Source organism: Thalassophryne amazonica, chromosome 10 (assembly GCF_902500255.1).
Source record: "Thalassophryne amazonica chromosome 10, fThaAma1.1, whole genome shotgun sequence".
NCBI lineage: Eukaryota > Metazoa > Chordata > Actinopteri > Batrachoidiformes > Batrachoididae > Thalassophryne > Thalassophryne amazonica.
Window position 1 is genome coordinate 70,011,808 of NC_047112.1, and position 12,766 is coordinate 70,024,573.

The 12,766-nt window shown below is 39.2% G+C and overlaps 1 protein-coding gene across 1 annotated transcript in view; it reads left to right on the plus strand.

Annotated features, from left to right (window-relative positions):
- Positions 1–12,766, plus strand: part of dot1l (DOT1-like histone H3K79 methyltransferase) — an 89,902-nt gene that overhangs the window by 31,829 nt on the left and 45,307 nt on the right. Inside the window, 7 exon segments of the mRNA XM_034180222.1 lie at positions 1,627–1,706; positions 2,097–2,165; positions 2,313–2,419; positions 7,913–7,954; positions 8,052–8,147; positions 8,621–8,846; positions 9,767–9,877. Of these exon segments, the coding sequence (XP_034036113.1) occupies positions 1,627–1,706; positions 2,097–2,165; positions 2,313–2,419; positions 7,913–7,954; positions 8,052–8,147; positions 8,621–8,846; positions 9,767–9,877 (731 nt within the window).

Genomic DNA, 12,766 nt, shown 5'->3' on the forward strand with positions numbered 1-12,766 from the left:
AAATTATAGGCCAGTCTCCCTCTTACCACAATTTTCTAAAATTCTGGAAAAGGTATTTGAAGTGAGGTTAAATGATTTCTTAGCTAAACATCATATCCTTAGCGAGCAGCAATACGGTTTTAGAAAAAAATCACATTACTTCATTGGCAGTAATGGATTTTGTTGAACAAATTTCCAACGTGATTGAGAATAGGCAATATACTGTAGGGGTCTTTTTTGATTTACAGAAAGCATTTGATACTATTGATCATACTTTGCTGTTGAACAAATTAAAGATGTATGGTATCAGGAGATTGGCACATGACTGGATAACAAGCTACTTGCACAATAGGCATCAGTGTGTCCACATTGATGGGACAAATTCTGAGTTTTTGAGGATTAGGTGTGGGGTACCCCAGGGTTCAGTCCTTGGGCCATTGCTGTTTCTTTTGTACATTAATGATATATATTTGGTTTCCAAGTCTGCAAGTTGTATTTTGTTTGCTGATTATACAACTGTGTTTTGTAGTGAGGATCATTTGGGACAGCTCCTGGACACAATGGAGAATGAATTACATAAATTTAAACAGTGGTTTGATTCAAATAAAATATTGTTCCATTTTGGTAAAACTAAGTGTATCATATTTGGTAATAAGTCTGTGAACTTGAGCAGAAATTTATTATTACATGAAATTGAAATTATAACAAATACAAAATGTCTTGGTGTTTATATTGATGTCAAAAGTCATTGCAATTCTGCATAAAGCACAAGACTTCTCCCAACATTCTTTGGCCATTTTGTGTCATACATTACTTGTTCCATATATGACATATTGTGTTTGGGGAAACACATATCGAACTAATACTAATCCAGTATTTCTATTGCAACAGAAAGCTATAAGAATTATCAGCAATAAGCCATATCGTGAGCCAACAAATCCGTTATTTGCTGGTTTGCAAATTTTAAAATTCTGGGACTTGGTTGATTATATCACAGTACAAATTATGTATAAAGTCAAAAATAAGTTCTTGCCTCAAAATGTGCAGGATCTATTTAAAATGAGGGATTCCAGCTACAATTTGAGAGGGACGTTATTATTTGAGAAACTAAGGATCAGAACTACTGCAAAAAGTTATTGTGTTTCCGTAAAGGGTGTTAATATTTGGAATAATTGTCATGATAATATTAAGTTACTTGGTACTTTAGTCGGCTTTAAAAGGCTTTACAAAAATAATATTCTTACCCATTATAGCTTGGAAAATTAGGTTTACCATTTTGTTGTTGTTCTTGGGTTTATGCACTGTTGCTCATTTGGTTGTGTTTTAAAATTTTGGTGCACTGTCTGAGTTTTGTTTGTGCACATTTCTTTTGTATTGTTGTTATAAGTATATATAGTTATATATGTATACATTCTTTACTTTCTTCATTTTTTATGGTATAAAGGGGGGGTATCTATAAGCTTTGCTTCTGCCTTAACCCTTTCGGCCACATGGGTTCATTGTACGTTGTTCTTTTTATGAGTGTGTTATTGTCTGTGTTGTTCTGTGTGCCGAATAAATAAATAAATGAATTCATTCATTCAATAATCTGTTTATTGTGTGTAAAACAAAAACGGCCTGTCTTACTGTTCCTTCTTTGTGTTCCAGTATTATTTTTGTGAATAACTTTGCCTTTGGTCCAGAAGTAGATCACCAGCTGAAGGAGCGCTTTGCTAACATGAAGGAAGGTTGGTACATTTTAAGCTCCAGAGTAGCGCATGTCTGTGAACGTATTTTATGGGTTATTGCCCTTGACACATATCCCAATACAGATGTCGTAAAAGACACTCAAAGTATTTTCCAAAACATTGATCCAAATACTCTGATTCAATTTAAATCTGCAAATAATTGTTTTTTTCCCAGTTTTACGTCAAATCTTTTGGATTCAGACTATTGCTGCACGATTAATCGGATTGCAACTGTGATAGGAGATTGCTCAATTATATAATTATGCATTTTTGCCTTCTGACTCCCCAGCTCTATTTTTAAGGGGCATTGTGTGCATGGGTCCAATGAACTACATTAATTGTACAGCATTCAGTATGTTCAAGATTGATTGATTTATTTATTTTCTCCAGGTGGGAAAATCGTATCCTCAAAACCTTTTGCACCTTTAAATTTTAGAATAAACAGCAGAAACTTGAGTGGTAAGTATCAAATATTTATCTATTTTAATTATTTAATTTATGTAATTTTTTAAAACCTGGCACACCAGTATTTGTTGTAACTGTCTGTATTGCTTTTGCTAGGCAGCGCCATGATTTAAACTTTTTGGGGTGTTGCTTTTCATACAGATATTGGCACAATAATGCGTGTGGTGGAACTTTCACCGCTGAGGGGTTCAGTATCCTGGACAGGAAAGCCAGTGTCCTACTACCTGCACACCATTGACCGCACCATAGTAAGTACTGTAGCCTGACGTCTGGTTTCCACGTTCTATATGTATACTGTCTGTATATACGTGATACATCATCTATTCAATGCACAAACATGCTTTTCTTTACAAAGACACCAGTGACCATGAAGCTAATTTCTGTTTTTGTCGCCATTCAGTTGTAGGGAATATCTGCTCGGAACACTATAGAGACAAACGAGGAGACAAATTGGCCTTTTATAGCTGCCAGACATAATTCATATCCACAATGTGTGAACTTCACCAAACTACTGTCTTTTCACTTCAACTACATTATATGTAGTTTTTATTTATTTATTTTATTTTCATTTATATAGCGCCAAATCACAACAGAGTTGCCTCAAAGCCCTTCACACAGGTAAGGTCTAACCTTACGAACCCCCAGAGCAACAGTGGTAAGGAAAAACTCCCTCTGAGGAAGAAACCTCAAGCAGACCAGATTCAAAGGGGTGACCCTCTGCTTGGGCCATGCTACAAACATAAATTACAGAACAATTCACAGAACAATTCACGGACGAATATACAAGAAATAATTATATTGGCGCACAGGACAGGAGGATCGCCAACACGAATACATCTCCCATCTCTGGATGGAGCTGCACCTTTAACAGAGAGAAAAAACAGAATCAGGCATCAGAAAGACAAAGAATACTGTATAATTTGCCAGCATTAAACAACAAGAAAAACAGAAGAAATACTAAGGTGATCGCCGGCCACTAGCCCTAAACTTCACTAAAAGACCCTGAATTTAGGTAAAGTTGAGGCCACAGCCCGCTCCAATTACTAATAAATGAATTTAAAGAGTAAAAAGCGTAAAATAAAACTGTACCAGTATGCTAGCCATATGAAAGGGAAAATAAGTGTGTCTTAAGTCTAGACTTGAAAAGCTTCGTAGTTGAAGTTACTGATATAATATCTTACAAACTTACCAATATTTTAAACAAGGTACAAGACTGGCTTGATGACAATTGCCTGATGCTTAACACAACTAAAACAGTTTGTATGACATTTTCAAAAATGCCAGTAGAGAACAGTCTCAAAGTGCCGATAGGTGGAGAGGAACTTGAAACGGTATCCCATTTCAAGTACCTTGGAATCATCTTGGACTCTAATCTTTCCTTCAAAAAACGTGAAAAAAGTTGTCAACACTGTAAAATTTAACCTTCAAAACCTTAAAGGAGACCTGCATTGAAATAAATGTGGTCAGATTTCAGAAAAGAAATAGCTGATATGAATTTATAAGACCCTTGTGAATGCAGTAAAGTAAATCTGTAAGCCCAGATTTGTAATTCAGCGGAGAAATATTCATTTAAAAATGACAAATTTGCAGCTAACATTTAGCCCTCTGTGAAAACAGTTTGTACATCCGGATCATTCCATGACGTCGGTGACAAGACGACGCGTTCCCGCCTTCAGTCTGATCCCGCATTGAAATTGATTTTATCTCTTAGTAATGTTACTGTTATACACATCCTGGTTTCAACATCCAAAAGTAAGCTGCAGTGAATGTGAGATACAGCTCTGCTTGCTCAGATCGGGGATCAGATCAGCGGCGACATCGACAGAGGGCGACATTATTCCCTGACACCTCGCTCTCACTTCCCCCGATACGCTTACCGAGTGCATGCGCTCGTTAAATTCCGCCGCGGCACTCACACCCCCGTGTCTGTTGTGCAGCCAGCACCACCTCTCTGTCTACTGAATGGAGTTGCAGCCAACTTGGCACAAGTCCAGAGACTGCGCGCGCCGTTTTAATGCAGTGCGCGCGGTATCACCTGTTGCTCGCAAGGACAGACTTCTTGCTGCAAAATCCACAGCGCCGCACGTCTCGGTAATCGGAGCCGCAGAGCTCCGTGGCCGCTGAGAGAGGTTTATATATTTTTAATGACTTGAATTCTTTGCGAGTCTCGCCTCTGTAGCCCGCGACGGTACACCGGAGGTGAAAGACGGTAGATTTTCAATGCGACACCACTCAATTAAACGGGCGTATGAAAAAGTCCACAAAAATAATTTTCAAGCACAAATAAAAGAAATGTGTAGTCACCAAGCGTACCGCAAGACAATATGAAGTTATAAAAAGTAGATCCTTCCGTATAAGACAAGAAAAAGGTGCAGATGCAAACTGACGTAAATCCACAAATTACAGTTGGTGCGCGCAATGCATGCTGGGAGAGGGTCTTGTCCCTGACGTCTCGGCAGCGTCCATGATGAGAGGGACAATTTGCAGAGGGCTAAATGTTAGCTGTAAATTTGTCATTTTCAAATGAAGATTTCTCTGTTGAATGACAGATCTGGGCTTGCAGATTTACTTTACTACATTCAGAAGGATCTTATGTGTAAATATGTCATTTTTTGGTCCAAAGATCTGACTGCATTTATTTCAGTGCAGGTCTACTTTAAACAAATCAGGCTTTGTATTTCGACTGATGCTGCTAGATCGTACCTTCATTGTATGATCCTGTCTCATATTGAATATTGCTGCACATTATGGTCATTTGCTGGTATGACAGTACTAAAAACTACACGTAAAGCCATCAAAGTGTTTGCTAAAAAGCCATATTCCACTCATTACTGTGAAATTCTGGAGGAATACCATCTTTTAAGTTTTAACAACTTTATGCTTAAATGTGCTTGTCTCATTTACAAAACTCTCTATGGCCTAGCCCCTCCTCCTCTGGAGGAATTTATTAGACATAGAGATCCTAACCTCAGGACTCGGTCTGCTTCTAGAGGGGACTGTGAGGTGCCCCTCAGAGGAACTGCCACAGGACAAAACACCATCTCTGTGAAGAGTTGTACAAACTGGAACAGCCTTCCAACAATTATACGAGACAGTCCCACCCTGAGTGCTTTTAAAAATGAGCTTAAAAAATGGCTCAAAAACAATCAAAACTGTCAACACAGGTGAGATGCATTGTACATAATCTCATGTTTTGTTTTAATTTATTTATTGTAATTATTGTTTGTTGTTGTGTGTCTGAGGACTACAGATGGAAAGTAGCTTTTCGCTAAATCTGGCATATTTATACTAAGGCACGACGTGTTCATTAATTTGCATTGTCCTCATCAAATAAACAATAAACAAAGAAAGAAATGAACATCACCAGTCAAGCAGTGGAATTTTTAAGGATCTTGGTTGTTAGCTTTCCAAATCTAGCTTCCTGGCACACAGTGCATATGGTCTCTCAGAAATCCACAGCAAAAGGTCAGTTGTTGTGGAATAATGGAGTCAAATTTCAGGCAAAAAAAAAAAAACACAAGGAGGCACTTAACACACACATTAGATATCACAAAGCTTCCATAGAAAGGAATTGGTAACTGCTCTTCAATGTTTCTGTGTAGGCTCTCAGTTGTCCAGGTGGTTTCCATAGTAGAGAAGCTTGAATCTTCGACTACCCAGCCAACCCAGTCCAGTCGAAGATTCAAGCTTCTCTACAACTACTCTTCAAGCCCACATACACCAAGGTATCTGGAAATAAGGTGTCAACAGTTAACGCTGCTGCTGTAATAAATGGTGAAATGAGGAGAACCCAAGTGCAGAGACAATTTGTAATGGGGAACCTGCTTATTCCAGTGAGGGGTCATTGGGGGTTGAAGTGCATCCCAGCAGTCACTGGGCAAGAGGCAAGGTGCCCCCTGGACGGCCCCGAGTTTATCACAGGGTTAAATCATATGGACAGACAAACACTCACACCTGTAGTCAATTTAAAGTTTCCTGTTCATCTAATCTGCATGTCTTTGGAAGTCTGAGGTAGCCGGAGCACCCGGAGGGAAGCCATATAAACATGAGGGGAACAAGTCACACAAGCCAGCCGCACTAACCAGTCAAGCAGACTTTGTCATTGGCCTGCTTCAACTTGTCCTCAAGAAACCATTGCAACCATTGCAACAATTCAGGGATTTTTAGTTTTTTCTCTGGTCTGTGAGACACCAAGGGAGCCAGTGTCACTAAATGCATTAACACTAAGCTCTCTGAAAAGTAATAAATTACTCATTTATAATAAATGTTTAATTCAATGGACACTTAATGGAATAAATTATTCACAGAAAGTGTACATTAATCTACACTATTTTGATGTTGCTGTGGGACAACATGAGACAAGACACCCATCAATAATAATAATACATTGTTATAGGTAGGCATAGGCCGGTATAAGATTTGGAATGTATGATAACCGTGGACAAAAATACCACGGTATTATGTATAGCTTTAAAATGTGCTTTAACAACATTATGGCTATTTGCATATGAAGCGCGCGTGATTCAAGCGCACTAATTGATGCAGTGTCTCCCGCTACGAGCCCTATACCACTGATAACTTTAGAGAAAATACCAAAATAATAGTCACTCTTTTAGACATGTAGCTTCTGCCCCGTGGGGAGCATGACTTACTTGCTTAGGGAGAAACATGGCTGGAATAAGGTCCGGAACTCCGGATGCTCAATACTTGGCTCAACTTCACCAACAAAGTGCTTGGAATAGATGTATTTGCGGGTATCTTGAATCGCTCTGAGTCCGACACAGGCCATAGCTACGGTGCTTTGTTGCCACCAGTTTTGGCTTGAAGGGCTATTCCACAGAAAATAAAACAAAAAAACCAACTTGGTCCTTTTAGACGGAGGGAAAAGTTCAGTGCAGGCTTCACCTCCTTCAACCACAATGCAGAGCTAGCCAACGTTAGCTCCCCGTTTGTAAACAGAGATGCGCACCAGGGGGAAGGGCGGCAGCGGCCGCCTCCGCTCTGCCTGTCAAGAATTCTCATAACCCGCTCATACCGTAGGGACGGTGTAACGGAAACTTTTTGTGGTTTTTATACAGTGGCTTTTTCATACCGCGTTATACCGTGAAACTGGTTATCAGCCCATGTCTAGTTGTAGATATTATCATTACGATGTTTACGTAGTAGAACAGTGTAACACAACAGATGTTTTAGAACTTCTAGTATTTATTCCACCTCAATAGGACGTAACTGGCCATCAAATAAATCTCAAATTAAATTATACTCCTTCACATATGCATTCTTGTCTTTCATCTCAATGAAGGGGAAAATGTCTGTAGTTTCAGTTGAAAAACACTGATGTTGTGTGTGCGTGCATGCGAGCAACTGACTGTCTGTATATGTGTGTGAATTCTGTCTCTGGTTGGCTTATCATGAAACTTTACTCTTCCTAAGACAATCTCCATCACTTATACAGTTGACCCCCCCCCGCCTAAGAAAAGAAAAGAAGAAAAACAAAACTGACTTCACAACTCCTGTGGCTCAAAGAGCCTGTGGATGAAAACAGCTTCAGTCGACGTAATTATAGTAATGCACTACATTTTATTGTCAGTACCGTTAACAGCGTAGTAATGATAAACAATAATTAATTTGCCCATTAGTGGAAAAAAATACCTCAGTTAATCATGCCGTTTATTTTAATGCCATTATTCCCATCAGTGGTCACATCTAATATAATTAATTTCTCTTGTCTTGTTTTTCAGCTTGAAAACTATTTTGCTAGTCTCAAAAATCCTAAACTCAGGGTAAGTCACATTTATTGTCTGCAGTTTTTTTAAAATGTGTTTGTATCTGCAAACTAGTTCTATATTGTAGAATGAAACATAGTTCATCTTTTGTCAGGAGGAGCAAGAGGCAGCTCGGCGACGTCAGCAGAAGGATACTAAGGACAGTAAAAGCAATAGTACAACACCCACAAAAACTAGAGAACAAAGCAAGGTAGGATACATGTTTCAGACTTGGGGAGGGAGCAAAGGACAAGGCTGCCCAAATCTGTGCCTGCCCAGCATGTTTTTTCACTCTTCAGCTCTACCCATGACTTATTACCTGGGACAACAAACACCTAAAATAAATAGATTAGATAGAACTTTATTGAACCCTTGGGAAGAATCCCTCAGGGAAGTTGAGGACACACACACACACACACACACACACACACATATATATATATATATATATATATATATATATATAATGACTAATCAGAATGAGTAGAGCAGGTCGACATGAAAACATGCAGGGCAGGTGTCCTCCAGGAACAGAATTGGGCAGCCCTTCTCTAGCTCTTATTAATCAACTTTAAGACCAGGAAATCTTGGAAAATACTATCTCAAAAAGACAAGTTTCCTGTGTTGTTGTTGTTGTTGTTATGGATGTAGGTGTATGTATATCTGTCCCCTTTCATCTAACAGCAGGACTCCTGTGGTGAGGAGGAGCGTCCTAGCTTAGTGACAGTGGTCAAAACATCTGCCAGACCCAGAAGAACCAGACTTCTCTCCAAAGGTCGTAAGTTGAACAACAAGAAGCGTGGTCGACCCAAGAAAGCTGCTGTGGCCGCTGCGGAGAAGAAAAACAAGAAAAATCAGAGTGCCCTGGATCTTCTGCATGCTAAGACCCTTTCTGCAGCACCACCTCAGGGTCAGACGACACACACAGACAGCAATGAAAACACTAGCTTTCTCTGTAGAACATAAATTAAAATGTAACTAAAAAGAAACGTTTGTATGAAACCAGTCATTAAATATGTTTCTTCAAAAAAACAAACCCTAGTTCAAGTTCTCTGGCCATTTCATTAGGTACACCTGTTAAACTGGTCATTAAAACAAGTACCTAATCAAACAGTAGTGAAACAGAAGCCTACTGCAGTGGGCATGGTCAAGAGGTCTAACCAAGCATCAGAATAAATGAATGAAAGGTGACTGAATATAATGTGGTTGTTGGTGCTAGACAGGCTGGTTTCAATATTTCAGAAACTGTGGTTTTCCTGCATAACCATCTCCAGCATTGACAGTAGTATGGTAGAAAAAAGACGACATCCAGTGAGTGGTAGTTCTGAGTGAATGCACAGCCTGTGGAACATTAAAGCTGATGGACTGCCGCAGCAGAAGACCACACTGTGCCACTCCTGTCAGCTAAGAACAGGAAACTGAGCCTGCAGTGTGCTCGGGTTCGCAAATTTGAACAATGGGAGATTAGAAAGCACTGCCTAGGTTGAGTCTCGATTACTGCTCTGACAATCAGATGGTCAGATTTTTGGTGGAAATAACAACATGGATCCCTCCAGCCTTGTATCAACAACTCAAGCTAGTAGTGATGGTGTAATGATGTGACAACTGTGTGACGCTGTGATGTCAGTATAGGCCAAAACCTCTTAAGAATGCTTCCTGCACCTTGTTGAATCAATGCCATGAAAAATTAGGGTGGTTCTGAAGGCAAAAGGGTTTCCAGCCTGATATAAGCAAGTTGTACTTAATGAAGTGGCCACTGGGTGTGCATGGATCTAAATTCTTCATCACATTTCATATTAAAGAATATTCTTGTCATTCTTAAATGTCCAGATGCATACAGACCACCTCAGAGTTCCTTCTATCAGCTACCTCCCAAGGATCAGCACTATCCCTCTCAACTGCTGCTGAGCCAAACCCCTCCTGGTCTGCAACAACTGTTAGGTAGGCTGGTGGTCTTTTTTATTTAATATTTTTATTATTTATTTCTTGGCCTTTATTTGAGGGGGGTCATACCCTCACCGGTCATCTAAATATTATATGGTGTCAGGGTTCTCCACAGAAATTTTTAGTAGAACCCCTGGCAAAAATTATGGAATCACCGGCCTCGGAGGATGTTCATTCAGTTGTTTAATTTTGTAGAAAAAAAGCAGATCACAGACATGACACAAAACTAAAGTCATTTCAAATGGCAACTTTCTGGCTTTAAGAAACACTATAAGAAATCAGGAAAAAAAAATTGTGACAGTCAGTAACGGTTACGTTTTTTAGACCAAGCAGAGGGAAAAAAAAATATGGAATCACTCAATTCTGAGGAAAAAATTATGGAATCGTGAAAAACAAAAGAACGCTCCAACACATCACTAGTATTTTGTTGCACCACCTCTGGCTTTTATAACAGCTTGCAGTCTCTGAGGCATGGACTTAATGAGTGACAAACAGTACTCTTCATCAGTCTGGCTCCAACTTTCTCTGATTGCTGTTGCCAGATCAGCTTTGCAGGTTGGAGCCTTGTCATGGACCATTTTCTTCAACTTCCACCAAAGATTTTCAATTGGATTAAGATCCGGACTATTTGCAGGCCATAACATTGACCCCGTGTGTCTTTTTTGCAAGGAATGTTTTCACAGTTTTTGCTCTATGGCAAGATGCATTATCATCTTGAAAAATCATTTCATCTTCCCCAAACATCCTTTCAACTGATGGGATAAGAAAAGTGTCCAAAATATCAACGTAAACTTGTGCATTTATTGATGATGTAATGACAGCCATCTCCCCAGTGCCTTTACCTGACATGCAGCCCCATATCATCAATGACTGTGGAAATTTACATGTTCTCTTCAGGCAGTCATCTTTATAAATCTCATTGGAACGGCACCAAACAAAACTTCCAGCATCAACACCTTGCCCAATGCAGATTCGAGATTCATCACTGAATATGACTTTCATCCAGTCATCCACAGTCCACGATTGCTTTTCCTTAGCCCATTGTAACCTTGTTTGTTTCTGTTTAGGTGTTAATGATGGCTTTCGTTTAGCTTTTCTGTATGTAAATCCCATTTCCTTTAGGCGGTTTCCTACAGTTCGGTCACAGACGTTGACTCCAGTTTCCTCCCATTTGTTCCTCATTTGTTTTGTTGTGCATTTTTGATCAACAACTGAATGAACATCCTCCGAGGCCGGTGAGTCCATAATTATTGTCAGGGGTTGTATAGCGGTGCTGTTGGCAATTATCACCCGAGGCGGCTCGCGTTGAGTTATTTTGACTGGTTTTAGATGCATTGAAATTGATATGTTATAATATCAAAGTTCTTTTTTGCATGTTTCTGTACAGGTTAATAAAATACATAACATTGAAAAGTTAAAAAAACACATTACTGTTTGGACATAACATTTGCCCTCCTCTTCAAAAATGACACACTGTACCTTTAATCCAGTAAGACAGGCAGAGTTTTTCTGTCATGTTGACAGTTTAGTTTCTTTCTTTTTATCATTTGAGTGGGATTGTATACTTTTTTTTTAACAATATAACCCGTAATTGTCTTGTTTGAACAAGAGGTAAACCTGGACTGATTTGATTGTCAAATCAGAATCAAATTTATTGCAAAGTAAGTTCTCACATACAAGTAATTTGATCTAGTGTCATTGGTGCATAAACAACAATAATAAAAGAAAATGAAAAAGTAATTCAGCAGAAGTAAAGAAGAAAATCTGCTCTTTTAAAGATGAAACCCAAGATGGAAAAACTTTCTGAATCAGTTTTTCACACTTTTTTTTACTGAGGCTGTGTGGTGAAGATGATCGTTTATTAATGGCCCAGTCACACGGCACTTAATGAAGGACAACAAAGCCCTAACGAACCAAGAAATCTGGCAGCGACAGCTGCAGCCCCTGCATGTGTTTATTATTTTTTATTAAATATAACAATATGAGTGTAGAATGACAGTCCAGCCCTTATGTACATGTGGCAACAGGTAGATAATTGAAAAGATTATATAAAGAGCTGTTCTGGAAGGCAGAATTCACATTGTGAATCAGCTGCAGCTGGTGGAAATAACCGCACATGTGGAGTCGATGCGTATTCACACAGACTGATCAATCAATTTACTGCTCTGATATATTCAATCATCTTTACACTTATATTTATTCCCCCCTTTGACAGTTTTGTTACATACACACACACACACATATATATATATATATATATATATATATATATATATATATATATATATATATATATATCTTAGTAACGTAATACAGTGATAAAGCAGTGACCAAGGCACACCAGAGGTTTTTTTTTTTTTTTTTTTTTTTTTTTGGGATCAAGACGGAGCGCGCAGCATGTTGTTGTTCTGAACAAGGAACCAGAGCAGGTGGGTCCACCGATGTGCACACAGATCTCCACAGCTTCTGTTTGCAGTTTCTCCAGGACTCAGGCGCTATGAGCTCTGTCCCAGCGCCAAGTCCTGGAACTCAGAAATGCAGACACACACTGCTCCAACTGTGGCTCCAGGCGCATTTCGTTTAAAGCATCAAGATCGTTAGCTACGGTTTTGTTAAGTTCCTCTTTCGTCCCTTTTGCGGCCTTGCTTCACAGGCTATTGTGACTTTTTTTACTTTTTCCCTTCGTTTAGGAATCATCGTGTGCCGTGTGACTGGGCCATAAAATTGCTTCGCTGCTTTTTGGAAACATGAAGACTTTCATCTGTAAAATAAAGCCTTAATGTGTCACAAGCTACGCAGGCAGAAGGAGCTGTTTTTATTGGAAGACTTTGACGGAGTTTTTGTTTTCTCACTCTCTGAGCTGCAGCGCTGTGGCTCGGCTCGGCT